Raw genomic sequence first — 22,635 nt, forward strand, 5'->3', positions numbered from 1 at the left:
GGCAGATCATATAATGTGACGTAAATATTTGACTACCATCATTTTTCTAATACCTATGATGAAGAATAAATATATTTCATTCCATTTCACACCGAGAATACCGAGACTCGACGCGAAATACATTATTAAGACATAAATAATATTTATTCGTTAAGAATTTTATTAAGAACTATTTTATTCAAATGGCTGGCTTTAAAAACCAAGAAAAACTGACTGTTTAGCCCTTTATCTTCAATTTTTAACCGACTTAAAAAAAAGAGGAGGTTCTATGTTCCAATGTTTGTATTTTTTTTTGTATGTATGTTCACCGATTACTCAGTCAATTGTGGACCAATTTTCAAAATTCTTTTTTTATTCGAAAGAGTATTCTTCTGAAGTGGTCCCATTGTCACCAAGTCAAGATCTGATAGTGGAATCCTAGGGAAATCGAGGGCAAACCTCAAAATTTATAGGCATACCTATGGCGATTTTGGCATTTTTAGCATTAAGATAAGCATTTACATTCAGAAAGTATCATTTGGTAAACTGGACCTGATGAAGAAAACCTTAGATGGCCAATGGAACTCGTCAAAGCTAAGTAATGCTCACGCGTCTATAAACGATCATGATTAATAAACCTAGATAAGCGACTAAGAAGAAGCTTTAAGTGAATGATTCTTTCGAACTGAAGCCGGAAGGTAGGCAGCGGAACTCTTTTTTAAAACAACGTAACTTTGGCTACAAATCACTAAAAAGTGAGAAATAAAGATTTTTTTTAACAAAAAAGTAAAACCGACACAAAAAAAATAAAAAATAAAATGGAACCGACTACAAAACCCTTGAAAATATTTTTCTAGATAGGTACCTCATAGCTCGAAGTCGGTGACTCAGCACGACCCAGTAGGAGTGATTGAAACTCATAGTATGTAGGTGGGTACTTTTTTGTTAATCTCACTACAGAAACTGCCGTATTATTCGCAATAATTTTAAAATTTTACAATTATCCATTTGCTATTCATACGCCCACCGGCCTGCCCACTAATAACCCATCGTCCCACGTTCCCATTTCGATTCAATCTAAACCTAATAACACATGTGTTCTGTCTGTCTGTCTGTCAATGAGGTGATGGACGTAGTTTACTTCCTTGGAATGTAAGAAGCATAAATAAATTTCAATAGACATCTTTAATGTCTAAAAGTGCTCACTGGTTAGTGGTATACTTAGTACAAGATAGTGTTAAAAAAAAGACATTGTAAAGAGACAAAGACATAAGCGGCAGTTTTTACCACGTATTTTAAAAATGCACGGCTCTAAAGGTTTCGATAAAATTTACTTTACGATTTAATTAGACGTGAGTTATCCGTTTTGTTTTCAATTAAATTATTTTTATTTACTTTATCTATTAGTCGACAGCTTAATTTTATCGCTAGGAAAACGCGTGCTCTCGAGTTTTATGGAAGAGAAGCTCGTTCGACCAGCAAAGGCCGTATTGTTAAACGCGCGGGCACTCGCGATCGATTTCTTAGGCTGGAAACAGTGCTCGACCGTCGGTCAGCGCTGACCGTCAGTCAGCGTAGCTATATCTATGCAAGTCTATGAATGTGCACACAGCAACGCTGACGGTACGCACGTGATTTGGTGCGCGCGTACGGTCGATCGAGCCGTCGGTCCGGCTCGTCGTACGCGCGGCGTCGGTCGACCGACGAGCTATAAGATTGTATGGATGCGTTCAGTGCTTCGCTGACGAAGCGACCGACCTGTGAACTGTACACACGCGTCGCAGTTCGCCGTCAGCGTAGCACTGAATGAATTTTCGCAACCGACGGTCAGCGCTGACGGTCAGGACGTACGGTCGGGACGTACCGTCGGGACGTACCGTCGGTCGAGCACTGTTTCCAGCCTTAATCTTTTTCTACTGTCATCCTCTAACTTGTGCCATAAAGAACGGATGTAATATTTAAGGCTGGAAACAGTGTTCGACCGACGGTACATCCTGACCGCCAGCGCTGACCGTCGGTTGCGAAAATTCATTCAGTGCTACGCTGACGGCGAACTGCGGGGCGTGTGTACAGTTCACCGGTCGGTCGCTCCGTCAGCGAAGCACTGAACGCATCCATACAATCTCATAGGTCGTCGGTCGACCGACGCCGCGCGACCGACGAGCCGGACCGACGGCTCGACCGACCGTATGCGCGCACGAAATACCGTCACTACGCAGCTGTGTGCGCATTCATAGACTTGCATAGATATAGCTACGCTGACCGACGGTCAGTGCTGACCGTCGATCGAGCACTGTTTTCAGCCTAAATATTTTTGAATTTATTCTACTACCAGGCGCAGCTTACTCCGTGATTTTATTTTCCGCTACAAATAGATGTCTGGGGCCCCCTAGAGTGTGCTATTCCACTACACGTGCCGCGTGCGAGTGAAAACGAGTTATGCGATGGACAGAGAGGCACGATTCTTATGCCTAAACGTCACTTTTGTACGGCAGTGAGGCTTCTGTAGTTTAGTTATTCTGTGCTATACCATAATATTAATTCTAACTTCTTTGTTACAGATATTTCAAATATGATCTAACAGTGCAGTGTCAAGATGTAGTGTCGTGTACGTCAGTGTAGTGCAATAATGTCGTGGTACCTAGTGCTGTTAGTGTCGTGTGTGGTGTCTGTGGGGGCGAAGAACTGTAGGGGGGAGGAGGCGCGGGAGAGGGGCTCCTGCGAGAACTTGTGTGACGATAAAGGGAACTGCACTGTCAGGGCGGCGTTGCTCCTGCCGAGAAACACGTCGTATGACGCTTCACTGCCCATTGTAAGTAATAATATCATAGCCTCGTAAGTCTTGACTTTTTAACACGCTTTTATTTAACTTGCGATGCGAATGTGCTCCACATAATACACTCGGCTGTTATTCTTACAATTGATTTACTTATTTCTATTGTAAATGTTGCTTCTGAAGCGATAAGAACACTTAATTTTTCTCTACGTTCCTCGGTTTTCTGTACTGCTTACTTGTATTATGATATTGTGGTGTTCAATAAAGAGTAATTGTATTGTATTGTGTCGGAGCTCGAAGAATATGCAAGTTGTATTGGCAATGGGCTGGCCTCATCGCTCGTATTACAGATAATCGTTGGAAGAGAAACGTCTTCGAGTGACGACCACGAACCGGAAGACGAAGCGTTGGCAGGCTTCCTCCTAAGTGACGACATTGTGAGAGTTGCGAGCACAGATATAGATTACACTAGATTACGCAAATGTATCTACTTCGCGTGTCCGAACCCCGACCAATCGTCGAGGTTGGCCGCAAACAAAGACTGACCGCTAACTGACTAATCATGACTACTTAGTGAGTGACTCGAGCCCCACGGCGCGGGCGGGCGGCGCACTTCGATCGATTTTGCGCGGACATCGGGGAATTCACATCGCTAATTCGCTCTTGAGACGTCACAGTAGATATAAAAAAGTGACACGGTTGGTTTTCAAACAGATTGAGGTGTTTGCGTTATCTAGTGTATCTATATCTGTGGTTGCGAGCAACCGGTGAATTTAAATGGCGAGTTGTCGTTCATTGTGGTGTTCTAAGGGGAAGGCCTTTGTTCAGCAATGGACGTCATCCGGCTGGTGATGTATTGTATTCCACATAACTGGAGTACCAAGAAATATTTGTTTTAGGTGGAGTCAACGATCGAGCTGGCATTACAGCAGCAGGCGATAACACAAGCTTTTCCGGACTGGGTCACCTTCGAGTGGATGACCTACGACGTGGTAGATTGTGATGCAGCCTATGCGGTCATTAGCGCCATTGACGCCTACAACGATTGTGCCCATGTCTTCTTCGGACCTTCCTGTGACTTTGCTTTGGGTAAGTAATAGAACATTACTACAGGGAGATTTATATTCAGATGATAAAATCCATGGACATGACACTGATTACTAGCAGTAAGCTCATGATTATGAACTAAGTACCTATGTTAGTAGATGAATCAAAGCTTTTATTTATTTTTTATACTCGTATATAAAAGTACCAGACGCTAACCTACCTATATATTGTAGGAACTACTATTTATTAAGCGACTCACGCTTTTTTGACTCAGTCATGGAACAGAAGGCAATACTTCCGCTTAGGAAATGGCCCAAGTCTTCCCATTCTGAGAGGAGATCTGTGCCTCTTGGGCGTATAGGTGGGGATGATATCTGTATACAGACTGAAATTATGCATTTTTTTATATTAATATGCTTCGACGCTGAATTTAACATTGTTTAATATTGAATGAAACGACAATTGCGTCGGACATACTTAGGTACCGTTTTTGAGCTAAAAGCAAAAAATTAAAAAGCGAAAGCGTGAAATTTTTGCTAAAAGCAAAGATTTCCGGTTTTTTGGCTCCCAAAATTTATGCACACGTCCTGGAATTGGGAAAATACGGACTAAGCGCAATTATCGACCAAGTCAACCGACCGACCACCGACCAAGACGGCCGACCGCGACCGGATGACCGGACCGGATGGCCAAGTGGTTAGAGAACCTGACTAGGAATCTTGAGGTCCCGGTCTCGATTCTCGGCCGGGTTAGGTATTTGTATGAATAATACGAATGTTTGTTCTCTCTGTTTGTTCGCCCAATAGCGAAAATTAGCTAATATGGTTTCATGGGATACCCGTAAAAGTAATAAATTTGGAGTTGAAATAAAAAATACAAAAAGACTCCAAAAAACCAATCCTAATTTGATTGCTTAGTAGCGACATCTCTTGTCTGGGTGCGGTTGGTTCCGAAAGAGTGTGACGTCTGTCGACGCCACATAGATGTCGCTAGTGCTGCTGCTTAAGTAGCAAAGTAGAAATAAGCAACCTGAGATATGTATGCATAGGAATAATTCGTGTCTAGAATCCTGTCCAGCAGTAGTGTAGGGGTTATAGCACGCAGCACGGAATGCTGAGGACCTGGGTTCGATTCCCAGTGCTGGTCTCTTTTTCTGGTTTTTCTGTGCATCCATGTCTTAGTTTGTATTTTCGATAAATTGTTGTTATACAAATAACACACCCAGTTTAATCACGATTATTAATAGTCCCACTTTTTGAATTCTACCCACATGTCACACAAACTTTGATATCTTGCACGTGTTTAGCGGCCTGGCAAGATGAGATTGTACTTAATTTAACTACTTCTGCGTCGCAAATATCCTTCCTCCTGCCTTTGTTTTATTTTACGCTGATTTTTCGCGACACCAAGCATCTGGTATTTCACATTCTGGTCGGTGTTACCTAAGAATTCTATTAGAGAACGCACCCACACCGCCATGGTTGAGCGGGTTTCTATTGAACGAATCGGTTGGCGAAGATTAAATGTAAACGAGCACGAATGGAGAATTTATTGATATTTGGACAATTTCTTCATTCATACTGGCTACAGTTCAGTGTCATCTGAAGTAACATCATCATCATCATCAGCAGCAGCAATACTATCAACATCACCATCAGCCAGATGACGTTTACTGTTGAACAAAGGTAAAAGCAGTTGGGACCAATTCAAAATCGTGTCCAGCTCAAAAAATTCCGGTAGGTCCCGACTGTTAAGTTTAAGTTACTTAACAGAGTTCTAAATGTTTACACTTATTTCCCCATTTTAGTTTTATCATAACCCGTCTTCGGGCAGTCGGGTAAAAAGTCACAGATTCACACACATTCATTTAATAGAATTTTATATACAGTCGAAGTCAGAAATATCTTTACACTTTATCACTTCGTGTTTCAAGTTGGATATAAAATGGTAAGAACGCATATTTACACTGACTAGGTATTTACAATATTTTTTCCTTAAGTATAATTGCTAGAAAAAAAATTGTTAAGGCGAAATGATTCGTTCGGAACAAACTAAAGTAATAATAAAGTAACTAGATACACGGCCCACTCGTAATAACCGTTATTTCCAATTTGTTATGTCCTTTATAACATCAAGGTTCATTGAAGAATATTTTCGTTATTTTACTTGTTAGTGTTTTTGATACTCGCGAGTCTATATTTTGTGAATATGTTTTAGTAAATGTAATAGATTTAATACATAAAATCAAAAAATGCCCAGAAGGGACACAAAGAGGTTACTCAACACGCATTCGCACCCCATTCATTTTTTTTTTCATGCTTTAAGGTCACAGCTCATTATAGCCACCGTCACCAGATCGCCTCGCTCGCGAGGTCGCCACACGCGGACGGCGAGTGGACCACACGGTGATAGTCCGCTGCTTGCCGCCATAGTGACTACTACGAAATTCGTGGACCACACGAGGTCCACTCGTTGTCAACGCGGCGTCCACCCGTGGACCACCTGTTGACAACGAGTGGAAGCCAAAAGTCGAGGCAGTGCTGGTCGGATGCCGGATGGCTCTCATGAGCTGTGACTTTTAACGGGTTTCTATTAATCTACCTAGTCAGATGCCAAGATAACCCTAAAATCTTTTCGGAAGACACTGAACGAAGCAAAAGCTGTTAATTGTACACCAATTTCCGGCAACAATAGAAACGCTTAAGCCTAACTCGGGAGCTTTGTTGTTATTATCTCTATAAATCCAACAAAGATGGTTTCATTTTGCGCTTCGTACTTTTGAATACCCAGAAGCGTCGAAGCTTGAAAATTGCTTTTAGATTTAGATTGTGGTGTCATTTCAATGGTAACGTTATATATTCATTTTCTAGAGCATTTAATTGAACTTTGTTAATAAAAACTTCTTTTTTATATGAGATATAAAGGGATTTAACAAAACACACTCAACCTGCTATAACCTACAGTATATTCGATTCTACTCTCGATTCTGAAATACTTTCAGGTTCAACACAATATTTTAGACTATCGTGGTCATTACTAACTTTTTTTATGATTGATTTTACTATTCATTTTTTTTTGTATCGTCTCGTGATCATAGCGCATGATGAAGTAAATATAAAGAAAACACATCGTTAGCATGTTTTAACAACCTAGTAGCGCCATCTATTGGAATCCGCAGGTAACACAGTTTAAATTTGTTTGTTTTTCTACTACCTTAAAAACTGCGGAAAGCTCCATACAAACTTCCACCCCCTATTTTAGGGGGGTGGGAGGTTACAAAGCGACAAAAAGTTGCCTATGTCACTCTCCGGACCATCAACTATCTTCACATAAAAAAACACGTCGATCCATCGCTCCGTTTCGACGTGAAAGACGGACAAACATACCCACAAACACACACTTTCGCATTTATAATATTACTATAGATTTATTTATCGATAAAAATTACAGCACAGTTAGAAAACCAATGCACTGTAAAATTCAAATCTCATTCAAATCACTTTTATCCCCCTTACTACTACTTTGACGACCGGATAGCTAAGTTGTTAGCACGCGGTACGGAATACCGAGGACCTGGGTTCGATTCCCAGTGATGGTCTTATTTTTCTGGTTTTTCTGTGCATCTATATTTCAGTTTGTATTTTCAATCTAAAAAAATATCCTATGTCCTTCCCCGGGACTCAAAATATCTGTATACCAAATTTCATATAAATCAGTTCAGCGGTTTAGACCGTAGTAAGGTAACAAATAAACAGACTTACAAATTCGCATTTATTAGTATTAGTGGGATATCTTCTCCAAATAACATGACATAACAAAAAAAGTCGCCCGCGTACTGATTTTTTGATCACGGCTTAAAATAAATTGGCTGACTTAGCTCCAATCTGTTCCCACTCGATTCGACCAAATAATCCCGAGGAGCGATTTGCTCAATGGCGACAAAGGTCCTTTTTGAATAAATGAAAGGGTTCTGCGGCACTGAAATAAAATACGGACACCGTTTTAGAACACCAAATTTCAGATTCTGGTTACATTGTTGGCTTCGGCTTTGAGCTGACCTTTTTAAGTACTCGTAAGTGTTGTTAAATATATCCCGCAGGAAGTGGAACAGAATGAGCTCCTACTACTGTGAGAGGATGTGTGAGGGTGTGTCTTTGTTTGTTACATTTACCCACTTTTTAGGGTTCCGTAGTCAACTAGGAACCTTTATAGTTTCGCCATGTCTGTCCGTCTGTTTGTCCGTCCGCGGCTAAGCTCAGAGACCGTTAGTACTAGAAAGGTGTAATTTGGCATGAATATACATATAAGTCACGCTGACAAAGTGGTAAAGTAAATGAAACTAAAAAATTTTTTTTCAGGTACCTCCCATAGTGGGTGTTTTTTTTTCTCGACTAACCCTTTAGTGTGAGGTAGGTCTTTTAAACCCATTGGGGGCTTGCTCAATTTTTCGATTTAGTGATCTGTTTGCGAAATATTCGGCTTTTAAGTGCAAATTTTCATTAAAATCGAGCGTCCCCGCCTCTAAAATTTAAACTGTTTAGTGGAAAAATTTGAAAAAATTCGGGATGGTAGTAAATATATCAAATTTACAAAGAAAATTATTAGATTTCTTGAGAATTATTAGTAGTTTATAAGCAAACTAGAGTGCTTCGCACGTGTAAACTATTCGATCTGGTAGTTACAATTGAAATTCCGGGATTTTACAAAATTCCCTGGGAAATCCAAAAATTTATATCGTTATCTTCATTGAGTTTGTGTTAAGAACAACTGTCCAAAATTTCAACTCTAAACCCAGCGGTTGAAATTTCAAGATTGTATCTTTATCCCGTGGGAATATATGGATAAAAAGTAACCTATGTGTTATTCTAGAAGTCCAGCTACCTATATGCCAAATTTAATGACTTTAATCCCAACGGTTGTTATTTCAAGATTTTATCCCTATCCCGTGGGAATATCGAAATAAAAAGTAGCCCATGTGCTAATCCAGGGCATATATTACCTGTGTGCCAAATTTCATGGAAATCCGTTCAGTACTTTTGCGTGAAAGAGTAACGAACATACATCCAAACAAACATCCATCCATACAAACTTTCGCGTTTATAATATTAGTGGGATAGCAACCTAAGGTATAAAATATATCTAAACTTGGAAGATTCCATCATCATCATCATCATCATCATCATCATCATCATCGCCTTTTGGTAATCCAATCTTGGATGTACTTAGGTCTCTTCCCTCTTCTTCCACTCTTGGCGATCTTCTGCCCGTCTCATCCAGTCTCGACCTCCGTGCCGTCGAATGTCGTCCATCCAGCGCTGCGGTGGTCTGCCGCGCCCCCGAGTATCCGCTCTGGGTCTCCATTCAAGGACTCGTCTTGTCCAGAGACTCTCGTCCATTTTCGCAAGAAGAATTCTCGGAAGATTCCATACACAATACGAAATCCTTTTTCGTAAAGGGCTACGGAATCCTATCTTGGGCGTGTCCAACACGCTCTTTGCCGGTTTTTTTTTAGTTCGTTGAAGTGTCCCACTGATGGGCAAAGGCCTCCCTTGTTTCCGCTCTGTTGAGAGCATGCTCCTGCCGATCTGTTTAATATGCGTCCAAGTCGTCCCGCCATGCCCTTTACTCATTATTTTTCCCCACTAAACTGTCTAAATCTTAAATAGGTATCAGGTAAGCTATTTTTCATCACTTAAGCTCTGAAAGTTTGCATTTAATTTGAAATCCGTGTTGTAAATTCGATTTACATCTTTAGGGGTGTAAGTAAATTTAAAAATCGAATGGTGCTCCTTTGTATTCACGAACTAGTAAACAAGGAGATTGTAATGCGTAATACTTACCTTCATACCTCCATGCTGGCATAATGCTGCTGGCCAGTGATGGCTGAATGTGCCAAAGAGCGCGAGGTCATTAAAAAAAACAAAAGGCGGTTGGCTCGATAAATTTTCTTCCGGCTCTGTTACAAATTGCGTATACATTTATAACGGTTTTTCGCTTTGCTCGCTCGTGCGCCTAAATCTTGGGTGTAATTGATCACATGATCACTTACAACCCTTGTTTATCAATCTACTATTTCACTACAATATACCTATGGGACACACATGTAAAATCGGGATTGTACACCCAAGGTCATAAATATACGTTCGTTTCCAAGACTTCAAATTATATACTCCTTTTACCACAAACAATGTCGGCGTATATTCATGCGATGGCTGTATCGATATTTATGACTTGACTGTACATAAACTTGGAATGAGTATTACTTTATCTCTGACATATCTTAGATCATATCATGTATTCGGAGTAACAAAAAGGGCCTGAATCATGCAATCAGAGATTTCTTGTAGATCGAGTCGGGTATTCCCATCAGACCGAAGCACTTATCGAGGTCCCTGTTTTATATTCACAGAGGGCGCTGAATACACGGTTTTATCCCATCTTTGTTCTAACGCATGTTGTTTGTGAATGATTTGATTAAATTTTGCTGAAAGATCATCATCATCCCAGCCTATATACGTCCCACTGCTGGGCACAGGCCTCCTCTCAGAACAAGAGGGCCTGGGCCATAGTTCCCACGCAGGCCCAGTGCGGATTGGGAACTTCACACGCACCATTGAATTGCTTCGCAGGTTTGTGCAGGTTTCCTCACGATGTTTTCCTTCACCGCATAGCTCGTGGTAAATTTCAAATGTAATTCCGCACATGAATTTCGAAAAACTCAGAGGTGCGAGCCGGGGTTTGATAGGCGATTTGCTTGAGAGGCGATAGGTCAAACCATTAGGCCACCACGGCGATGCTGAAAGATACCTATTTGTTTTTAGAAATAATAGTTTTTTTATTTGCGAATGTTTATTAAGACACAAACGATGCGTTGTTAAATCTAAACATAAAATAATAATAAATATCAATCTCTATCGAAAATACAAACTGAAACATAGATGCACAGAAAAACCAGAAAAATAGACCACCGCTGGTAATCGAACCCAGGTCCTCGGCTTTCCGTGCCACGTGCTATACCGCTACACCACCACTGGACAGGGCTGAAATATGTGGTTCATAGGAGAAATTCGTGTCTGTAGCACGTGGCACGGAATGCCGAGGACCCGGGTTCGATTCCCAGCGCTGGTCTATTTTCCTGGTTTTTCTGTGCATCTATGTTTCAGTTTGTATTTCCGATATGGGTTTTACGGGATGACCGTAAAGGTAACAAATTTGGAGTTGAAATAAAAAATAAAAAATACTCCAAAAAGCAATCTTATCAATCTCTAGTCTATTAGTTAAAAATTAAGGTATGTGAAGCCCCCCGCGAGTTGCTCCGGGCGCAAAAAGTGCCCATCACAATTGCCGCGTTACCAATTAGCCATGGCCAAGCTTTACGCCAGAAAAGCACCCGTACCAGCGTCAGACCCTCTCTCCCTAATTCGAATCTAGCGTACCTAAACTAGATATCTATGGCCACTTGCTGAAAAAAATAACCAATCTACATTTTGACGTTCCAGTACAATACAATACTCTAAATTTTATGCCAAATAATAAGTCCGTTTAAACATAGTTTAAGCTTGTAAAAGTTTTTACACTTCTAAACTAAAATTAACACTGAATCGACCTATTTTTTTCCAGCAAGAGTTTTTTTTAAGCTTTTAGCAGCTGTTAGCTGGTAAATATCGAAATAATAATTTGCAAAATATATATTCTTTGAAAATAAATATCTAATGCAACAAAGGAAAAATATAAAAACAATAGGTACTTATCCCGTCACACGTGTAAATTCTATCAATTGTTTTGTTTTATTTTACAACTGGCAACAGATATGGTCCAACAAAGGCATTTGACTGGAGGCGAATTACAAACAAAAAAGTAAACAAGCCCGAAGCTGTTTCGAGTGAAAATTAGGGCAAAGACGACATTGTTGATATAACCCCAATTAAAAATAAAGAAAAATAATGAATACTTAATTCTGTAAATATTGTCCGGGTTCTGTTTAAATAGGCACAGGCGTATGTTTGCTAATGGGTGAAATATATGAGTATCATCATTTGTATATTCATAGCTACCACTAGTAGGTACTTAAAGTTTATTAAAATATATTTTCATAGCATTATATTTAATGTCTTTTTAGGGTTCCGTAGCCAAAATGGCAAAAACGGAACCCTGATTTATTTATTTATTTATTCAATGAAATTACACAGTATGACAGTAAAACTAAAGCACTGTGAATTTTAGAGTCTAAGCTATACATACAATAAAAACAAAATAATTAGTAAATAACGTTAATAGTAACTTGTAGTAATAACTTATAGTTTCGCCATGTCTGTCTGTCTGTCTGTCCGTCCGCGGCTTTGCTCAGGGACTGTCAATGCTAAAAAGCTATAATTTTGTACGAATATAATATGTAAACTATGCCGACAAAATGGTACAATAAACAAATTCACAAAAAAATATTTTTAGAGTACCTCCCATAGATAAAGAGGGGGTGATTTTTATTTCTCATCCAATCTTGTAGTGTGCGGTATCGTTGGACAGGTCTTTTAAAACCATTAGGGGGTTGCTAAAACGATTTTTCGATTCAGTGATTTGTTTGCAAAATATACAACTTTAAAGTGCAAATTTTCATTTAAAATCTAAACTCCCGCTATAATCTAAGCGGGTGGGTGGAAAAATTTGAAAGAAATCAGGATTGTAGTAAGTTTACTTAACTTACAAGGAAAACTAAAACGCTTAAGTTTTCTTGAGAATTATTAGTAGTTTAAGAGTAAATAGCATCTTAAGGTATAAAATATACCTATACTTGGAATATTCCGTACAAAATACGAAATCCTTAGAAAAATATTACTTATTTTTTTCGTAATGGCTACGGAACCCTATTTTGGGCGTGTCCGACATGCTCTTGGCAGGTTTTTTGTGTCCAATAAAGAGTCACTGTGTCGTGTTAAGCGGCCGGACTGTAAATATTTTTTTATTTTAATAATTAAAAATAAATTTTGAGTTTTGTTTCGTATCGCATAACTATAAAAGTACTCTGTGATTTTGAGATTCATTGCTTCTTTTAATGATTAGCTTGGAAGTGGTTTCCACTTCTAGACAAAAGTGAAAGTCCCCGCGTTCAAGTGAAGTCAAGATCTCTTTAGTCAAAATCTCTTCATCAGAGGTTTATTTATTTTTAATAGCAAAAAACGCCACGAGTCAATTATATTTTCCTTTTGCGAAAATTTACTAAGTTTGAGTTACATATTTTACTAAATTCCAGCGGTCGAATTGACTTGAAATGTCAAATGACAATGTGACCCTACCTTGTGTGTGTGTTATATGACCTTGTTCTCCGTACATGACTATTCCACTTCCAACTAATATTAGATACAAATAAATGCGAAAGTTTGTAAGTCTGTTTGTTTATTACCTCTTCACGTTTAAACCGATGAACCGGGTTAGTTGAAATTTAGTATACATATAGTTTGACTCCTGAGGAAGGACATAGGATAGTTTTTATCCCGGAAAAATGCATAGTTTCCTTGGGATAGCGAAAAACGAATTCTAAACGGACAGAGTCACGGGCAATAGCTAGTCTTACATGACTAGCACTGGATAGGCCCAAATATTGTCTACTTCAGAGTGATTTCAATGATATAATTGGCCATTATTACAGTTAATTTAGAATCTGCATAATTAAGTACGACAACAAGCGAAGCAAGGAGGAGTATTAGATACAATTGCGACCATAACGCGCGAGTCAAGCGAGTGAAGAGAGAACACCGCGGCAGCGGCCGGCCAGGAGCTAATTAAATTAGGCAATAATTTGGCCTCTACCAGTGCTGGTTATGTAAGATGGTTACATACGAGGAACACGAGGTTATATGTTAAGAGATCCGATGATAACGCAAAAAATTATAAAGTATCTTCGATTAATTAGGTTACTTTAGTCTAATTGAATGGAGGAGTAAAGTACTTTGGGTTGTAGATTTTAAAATACCTTTCAACAAAAAAGTTTATTTTATCTACAAGTTTAGTACACATACAAAAGACTAGACTAAGGGGCTGTTTCACCATCCATTGATTAGTGTTAACTGACGGTTAAATGTGATGCCGTCTCCGTCTATTCGAACAAAACAAATAGAGACGGCATCACATTTAACCGCAGTTAACACTAATCAATGGATGGTGGAACAGCCCTTAAATGAATAAAAAAAAATCTGCTTGTCATTGTTTCGAAGCAAAAATCCCCTCGAAAGCTTCGATTCTATGACGACAAGCTAATAAAAAAATGGCGGACACCAGATCCTTTAATCATTTTGTCCGGAGGCGACTGTTTTTCCGGGTTCTCCTATGGTAGCCCGAAAAATTTTAATCCTATTTTCACTACCACTAATTTCACTAGCCCTAAAATGAAAAAGCCGAATTTTTAATTTTCCTAACTATTCATTAGCCCTAATTTTAGCATTCCGAATTTACGTTATATTTAATTTCACTAGCCCTAAAATCAAAAAGCCGAATTTTTTATTTTCCTAAATATTCATTAGCTCTAATTTTAGCATTCCGAATTTACGTGGTACCTAATTTCACTGGCCCTAAAATCAAAAAGCCGAATTTTTGATTTTCCTAACTATTCATTAGCCCTAATTTTAGCATTCCGAATTAACGTTGTACCTAATTTCACTAGCCCTAACATCAAAAAGCTAAAACATTATTTTCGTCAAATGTATTAATTGGAACACCTTAATTTGGCAACATATTGAATGTCATCCATCCAACCTGCTTTCCTAGTGGGAGTTATCTTGGCTTCTATAAAAAAAACCTAACATCGAAGGCTAAGGCGGGAGCTACGCTCCGCTTCGCTCCCGCCTTAGCCTTCTGAACCTAACCTATCCAAGTCGCTTCTTCTCCAAACCGTCTTGCTTGCTCGCTTCGCTCGCTCGCACGCATTTTATTTTATCTTTAGTACAAGTAAACATTAGGGTTCATAACTTTAGGTCTATTAATCTTTAGGAATAATCATTATTAGTTTAAGTAATATTAGAGCATTAAATATTTAGTATAAGTAAACATTAGGGTTCATAACTTTAGGTCTATTAATCTTTAGGAATAATCATTATTAGTTTAAGTAATATTAGAGCATTAAATATTTAGTATAAGTAAACATTAGGGTTCATAACTTTAGGTCTATTAATCATTAGGAATAATCATGATTAGTTTTAGTAATATTAGAGCATTTAATGTTTAGTACAAGTAACCATTAGGGTGTAAAACTTTAGGTCTAGTAATCAATTCGGACATACAAGTTTAGCTGTCATGATATTAGGGCTAATGAAAATTATATCTAACGTTGGTATGCCTAGTGAAATTAGCTTTTATGATATTCGGTCTAGTGAGGGTGAACCGTTTTTCCGTCTATACGAGTACTTTATTTATTTTATCACGGAAATGTTCAAATAGGGTCTTAATGATTTTTTTTTGCGAATCATCCCGATGCTGCGGGAAGGACCCCGTAATGGATCATCTTGTTTTAACTACGGTGAGAAAGCTTTTGCTCAAGATTTATTTAAATTAAGGCAATCTCTTGTACTTTAATCTTAATAACGCTCATAAATTCTTATTAAAGTCGTGGCACGACTTTGGTAGATTAAAGATAGTCAAATCAACGAAGTGGTAGACCGTCTTTCTAATTTTCTTATCTGACACGCTTTAGTAAAATTGGGAAGATTGTTGCGGATTTAAAATTATCCAAATACAGTAGAATCCGGTTATAGCGACGGCTGAGGGACCGGTGACATTACGTCATACAAACTGGACGCCATACTAAACGAACGGATTTATTTTCATAAACATATGCCTATACTTACGTCGCTAAAAACGGTTGGTTGTTAAATGCGAAGTCGTAATAAACGGACTACACTGTACAACAATCACCTATTACATTTCTAAATTGTTTTACAAACAAGTAAACTATTTTCGTATTGATACTTGAAGAAGAAGAAAAATATGTCTAAGATGTAGCAAAATTACGTCAATAAACGTCTTTTATTAAAATTATAACACAATGGATCAAGAAAGAAGCTGCATCATAATTTTGCATCTACATTCGTAGAAGCATTTTATTTTGTATTAAAATCATATAACGCACACCTTAATCTTATAATATTTCAATTTAAAAAGCTTTTAACACTCATCCCGGTTGAAATTCCTGCACTTCTTTATTTCTACCGTTTCACGGAAAAATGAAGTTTTACGGGGAGAATTTTGGGATAATGAGACACGATCCGTAACCAAATAATCACAGGCGTTGCATTGCGACCGAAACGGTGAGGCAATTTTAGCAACATTAAATCAATAATTAAGCTGCAAGTGTAAAAAAATACCGATTTAATTCACTCTTTACCCGCTATACAAGGTGTTTTTAAACTATTACAGTTTTTTTTTTATTTGGCTGGATGGAAAACGAGCAAGTGGGTCTTCTGATGGTAAGAGATCACCACCGCCCATAAACATCTGCAACACCAGGGGTATTGCAGATGCGTTGCCAACCTAGAGGCCTAAGATGGGATACCTCAGCCAGTAATTTCACCGGCTGTCTTACTCTCCACGCCGAAACACAACAGTGCAAATACTGCTACTTCACGGCGAGCAAGATGGTGGTAGCAATCTGGGCGGACCTTGCACGAGGTCCTACCACCTGCAATGCTTGCTCTGCTCGGCTGTTTTCACTAGAGCGGTGCGGTGCGAGGATGTCTACGAACTACGAATTTCGAACCCAGCACTGCAGTGTGGAAAGCAAGGTAAATTATTTCCCAAGACAGTCGACATCAAGGTCGTTGTCATGTATTAAAGTTCTAGTGTCTCATTATCAGACCCTGGATACCATTCTTGATTAAAATACGCCCTAAGATTATTTTTTCCTACGCGCCCAAACTCGGCTAGTTAACGTTATAACGTCTTAGAGCGTTTTCACATTATTCACGGTATGCCTGGGAGCCGTGGTTTCCATACATTCATACAAAATTCCGATGGAGAAACCTTCATTCACACTAATGCAATAACGTCCTGAAATATCCCGGAAGAATTTGAAGACAACCTGTATTCGAAGTAATTCTAAACACGTGATCGAGATCAATTCTTCCATATAACCAAAAAATAACCAAAGTTATTCCTCTATATAACCAAATGTTTTTTCCTAACTAGGTTAGCTGGAAGAGATCCCTTTTTAGGGACAATCTCGCCTTTGTTCTCCTCTCTGTGTATTTGTATTTTTATTTTTATGTGCAATAAAGAGTTTACATACATACATACATACAATTCTACACAACCCATTAAATGTGTATACATTTGTTTCCTATTGTATTTACGTTTTTTATTTATTTATTTAGGTACAGTTTTACATAATAGGTTTAACAAAATTGGCCACTATTGGAAACTTTTGGGGTTTAAGTAATAGTTGGCGACATCACGCAGATCGATTACTTTTATTATTAACTAGCTGTTGCCCGCGGCTTCGCTCGCGTTAAATTTGGGGTAACACAGATCATTTACTTTCTATGATCTTTATTTTCGTATTTTAATTGATTTTTCGGAGGATTATATTTGCAAATTTTTGAATTTAAAATACAACCTAGATGATCATAATTCGTTAAACTTTGTACCCCTGTTTCACATCTTTAGGTCAGGGGTGTAATTTTAGAAAACCCACGTGCTTCTTTTGCCCGCGACTTCGTACCTACGCGGCATAGGATTGTTCCCGCGGGATAGGAATAAGTAAATTCAAGAGAAAACCACACTGTCCGCGATTGAATTGAAACAGTCTTCTATTATTTCGGGTATCGATTTTTAAAAAGCTTTTACTAATAGTTTTATTTTAAATCCACTCTGTTTTTCCAGAGATTCCCCAAACAACTAAGAAGCAGAAAAAGTTAAATATTTGCTTTTCCCATGGGAATTTCGAAAAATCCTTACTTAGTGCACTCCTATGATACTTTTATCTACATGTGTGCCAAATTCAGGTCTGTCAGCCTGTCCTGTCACAGTATACTGTTTTACAGGTATTGATAAATTTTGTTACGTAATGAGTTGATTGGTTTGGTGTAGGTACTTAATGTGTCCTCCTAACCGTTAAGGAGTTATACCTTCCCTCATCAGCTCACCTGAATAACCAGAAAGAATACAACTAAAGGTCTACCTATACGTGCATATGATGTTTAAAGAAACTTCTTCTAACTCGTTACCTCTAACCGTTAAGGAGTTTAACCTTCCATCATCAGCTCATCAACATGAGATGATGTCTGTCAGACGCAAATACTTAAATAACTTGAGATAATTATATAAAAAACCTTATGCGTGCCTACAAAATTTGAGGGTTGCCCTCGATTTCCCTGAGATTCCGTCATCAGATTCTGATTTGGTGACAATGGGGAGGAGTAGACTCAGGAGTAGATTTTATTTCGAATAAAAAATTATTTAAAAAATCGGTCCACAATTAAGCGAGAAATCGGTGAACAAACATAAATAAATATATATAGCGGAATGCATAACCTCCTCATTTTTTGAAGTCGGTTAAAGAGCTTTTTGCAGCGTACGTGCTGTATATACATTTGAATTTTGAAATTTTAGCTTTCTACAACCACTAAAACGCAAAATCCTGTTTTTTTTCCGTTACCATAAGAATTTCGGGAAATGCTCTATTAATGCTCCCTTACACTCTCCAAGGAACATACTTGCCAAGTTACAGCTATCTACGACCAGTAAAAAAAAAAAACCGTTTTTCCCTGTTCTCGTGTGAATTTTGGACAGTCCTCTCTCAGTGCTCCTATACATTGCCGAATTTTAGCTTTCTACCAGTAAAACGAAAAGTCCCATATTTTTCCTTTCCCGTGAGAATTTCGGCAAATTATCTCTTAATGGTTCCACAATAATACTAATGCTGTTTAATGTAAAATTGCAATAATACTAACGATAAACCCTGTTTTTTCCCGTTAACGTCAAAATTTTGGGAAATCCTTTTGTAGTGCTCCCCTACACTCCTCCCCAAGGAACCTAAATGCCAAATTTGAGTTTTCTACGATCAGTAAAACGAAAAATACCGTATTTTCCCGTTCCCGTTGGAATTTTGGAAAGTCCTTTCTTAACGCTCTTCTACAATCCCCAAGCAACCTACATGCCGAATTTCAGCTTTCTAGGACCATTAAAATGAAAGATCCTGTTTTTTTCCCTTTCCCGTGGGAATTTCGGGAAATTATTTCTTAATGATCATTTTATTTAGTTAAAAACAAACATATAATAAAACATAATTAAACTATAAATAGAAAATTTGGCCTAAATCGCCGTCAATGGGTAAGGTGCCCAGAAGGCTGGCCGTATTTCCTCGTTGTATAGCGATACTTATACGCTGTGCGAAATAGTGGCCAGCCCTCTGGTCGCCCGAGGCCTCTATTAGGCGCGTCGACAAATCTTTATACAGCCGACGCGCACTTGGCCCCCAAGGCCCCAAGGTTTCAACACCAAATGCCGCAAACATGTAGCTGGTTCCCAGGGCGGCATATTTGCGGCGTTTGAGGCTTTCAGCCGAAGATGCCGCAGCGCCAGCGGTGACGCTGGTGCTTGGAACATGGGACGGTGCTAGGGTATCAACGCAAGTGGCATCCCAAACTAGCGGCCGACCCATGCTCCAAGGCACCAGCGACATTCCGTCAGGCCTCTTGCCGTCGTTCCTGGCCAGCCCGCTGGGCTCGAGGACTGCCGGAACTCTCGCACTGACAAGGGCCCGACGGATGATGTCGTTAATGCTGGCGTGGCGGGAGATCCTACCAGCGCTCCGGACACATGAGAGGCCATGGTGACCCAGTATGTCCACCATGGCGCCGCATTGACAACGATGTGGCTGATTTATTGATGCCCCCAAACGTAAGCTAGCTGCCAGGCGAAAGGTGGTGTTGTCTAAAAAAGTACCTATGTTTGGAGAAGGTAGCGCCTGCAGCCACAGACCCGATTCCCACTCCGCAGTCGCAAGGAGACGAGCACGGTCTGCCGAACTAGTTGACGTTTCTAAAAGGTTTTTCCGTACTAGTTGGCAGAGCGGCTCGTCCCATTGCCTCTGCGAGCAGGGATTGGCAGGCTGGTCCGTGTCGGGACAGGTTATGGACCAAACGTTCATGGCCTCGGAGCAGTGTGCAGCCTCCACAGATCCAATGGATGGATCTAATATTTTCGCTATAAGGCTTTGTGCACCATGCACCGAGGACAAGAACGCAGGTAGAGCAACACAAGAAATTTTACGGATTCCAAGGCCGCCGAACCTAATGGGTAGGGTAGCCTGGGTATTCTGGGTATTTCTTAATGGTTCTCTTCACTTCTCAAGCAACTTACATGCCAAGTTGCTGCCTTCTGCGATTAGTAAAACGAAAAATCCCATTTTCCCGTTCCCGTCAGAACTTCGGTAAATCCTTTTGTAGTGTTCCCCTACACTCCTCAAGGAACCTATATGCAAAATATTAGTTTTCTAGGACCAGTAAAATGAAAAATAGATCCCGCTAAACTGAATATAAATCCCGTTTTTTCCCTATCCCGTGGGAATTTCCCAAATTCCTTAAAACTGTTTTTTACTATTATAATCACCTACTTCTATGCTAAATTTGAAGAGTCTAGTAATTATAGTTCATAGAATTCAGTTAAACTGAATATATAAATCCCGTTTTTTCCTAATCCCTTGGGAATTTCCAAAAATCCTGAAATCTATGTTTTAATTAATGTAATACCTACTTGTGAATCAAATTTGAAGTTTAGTTAGTACAGTTACTGAGATAGGGTCACTCGGAATCGAATATATAAATCCCGTTTTTTCCCGTTACCGTTAGAATTTCCAAAAAATCCTTCCTTAGTGGATGCCTACATTGTATAAGGTATCTATGTGCAAAATTTCAAGTCTCTAGGTCCAGTGGTTTGGGCTGTGCGTTGAAATATCAACGACTGATTTTCGATTGACTTTGTCACCACATTACCCCCTTTCAGGGGTTGAATTCTCAAAAAATCTGAAACACGTGTTTACTTATTTGTTGTTAAGAGTACTCCTGTGAAGTTTCGAATAAAATAGTCTAACTAATCTTGTTTCCCCATACTAACTTTGGACCCCCATTTCACCCCCTTAGAGGGTGAATTTTAAAAAATCCTTTCTTAGTGCACCCCTAGACCATAAAAGGAACCTACGTGCTAAATTTGAAATCCCTAGAACCAGCGGTTTGGGCTGTGCGTTGATACATCAGTCAATCACTTTTGCCTTTTATATATATAGATTAAATATAATATATGTAGGTTAATCTAGGCACAGTTATACAATTGGTTTGGATACGCATTTGGTTTGGACGAGACTTTCCCTGCATAGACGGTATTTCGTCTCGTTCTTCCATAAGCAAAGACAGTCGAAACCTATTATATACACTAATTATAGAACAATGACGGAATAAGCCCTCGTAATTGCCTTTATAACTATATATATGTTTAACATAACATTTTTGTTTCTTATGAACTTTGAAGTACTAGACGTTATGAAAATGAATTGATCGAATGTAATTACACTTCTTATTATGTGGGTGCCGGTATTTTACAGGGGCGCTCCTAATGATTTGTAAACAAATACATAATACTTCTTCTTACAGGATTATCACTTTTTGAATCAACCTGTATTTAATCTTCTGTGATGCACACAATAGAAATCATCATAAATAAAAATAAATAAATATCACGGGACACTTACAGTAATTGATCTAGTCCCAAAGTAAGCAAAGCTTGTGTTATGAGTCAACGGATAAATGTACTTAAATAGATAGATACATATTTAAATAGGTACATACTAAATACCCGAGACCCGAGAACAAAAATTCGTAGGTATTTTTCACACAAATGTCTGCCCCGACCGCGGATCGAACCCAATCGAGGCTTCGTAGTCAGATTCTCTAACCAACCGGTCGTCAAATCAATCATTCATTCAATTCATTTGTGTCAGCTTTTGTGAATCGAAAAAGCAAAAGAACACTTACTTATCTCAACAGTTATTGCTACGGAACGCTAGACTATAATAATTAGTTGCGTTGGCTAAGATTGGTTCTAATTACGCCTATTAATCGCCCTCTTGTCACGCTTATGTTGGTAGATAATCAGTCAACCAGCAGCAAGTGGCCACGTGGCACTTAGCCCATTCAGAAGTGTGAAAACCGGATAGCAAAAAATGGCAAGTTGTTCGATCAAGTACACATTATTATGTTTAGGTTAGGTTAAATAGTATTGGGCAACGATATTATTACATTGCTTCTCCGCTGCTATCGCTTGTTAGGCAAAATATCATAATTATTCATTGATATGGATAGTAAATATAATAAAATAACTCTTTATTACACTGCGTAATGAGCAATTCAGAGCAAAAAGCCAGATCTAATTAATAGTTTAGGCGTATAAAATCGGATAGGGAAATCTCGTATATTTTGCAATAAGTGTAATTTTTGCTTAGCCCCTTGCTCTAATTAAATTTCACTAATTATCCACTCCCGCCCCCAGTAAGATCAGCTTTCATTAAAACAATAATATTACTTACCGCAATATTCTCAAGACACCTCATAGATCCTCGTGGGCGCTCCAGCTCCAAACGAGCGTTCACTTAATACGCCCCTCCTTATTACGCCTTCCTTTATACTTTGGATAATTTTCTTTTTGATCCTTCTTTGATTAAAATCGTGATAGCGGAGACGTAGAATAATACTGTGTTTGACTCAAGTCCTTGGTCGGTCTTATTTTTAACCCCCGACACAAAAAGAGGGGTGTTATAAGTTTGACCGCTATGTGTGTCCGCTAAGGTTGATACTTTA

At 38.9% G+C, this 22,635-nt stretch overlaps 1 protein-coding gene across 1 annotated transcript in view; it reads left to right on the plus strand.

Moving 5' to 3' along the window:
- LOC141439211 (atrial natriuretic peptide receptor 1-like) overlaps window positions 1-22,635 on the plus strand; it is a 456,076-nt gene that overhangs the window by 64,198 nt on the left and 369,243 nt on the right. The window contains exons 2-3 of the mRNA XM_074103398.1: window positions 2,541-2,791; window positions 3,655-3,844. Of these exons, the coding sequence (XP_073959499.1) occupies window positions 2,609-2,791; window positions 3,655-3,844 (373 nt within the window). The 5' untranslated portion in view covers window positions 2,541-2,608. The remainder of the gene's footprint in view (window positions 1-2,540; window positions 2,792-3,654; window positions 3,845-22,635) is intronic.

The sequence above is a fragment of the Choristoneura fumiferana genome, chromosome 20, assembly GCF_025370935.1.
Source record: "Choristoneura fumiferana chromosome 20, NRCan_CFum_1, whole genome shotgun sequence".
Classification (NCBI taxonomy): domain Eukaryota; kingdom Metazoa; phylum Arthropoda; class Insecta; order Lepidoptera; family Tortricidae; genus Choristoneura; species Choristoneura fumiferana.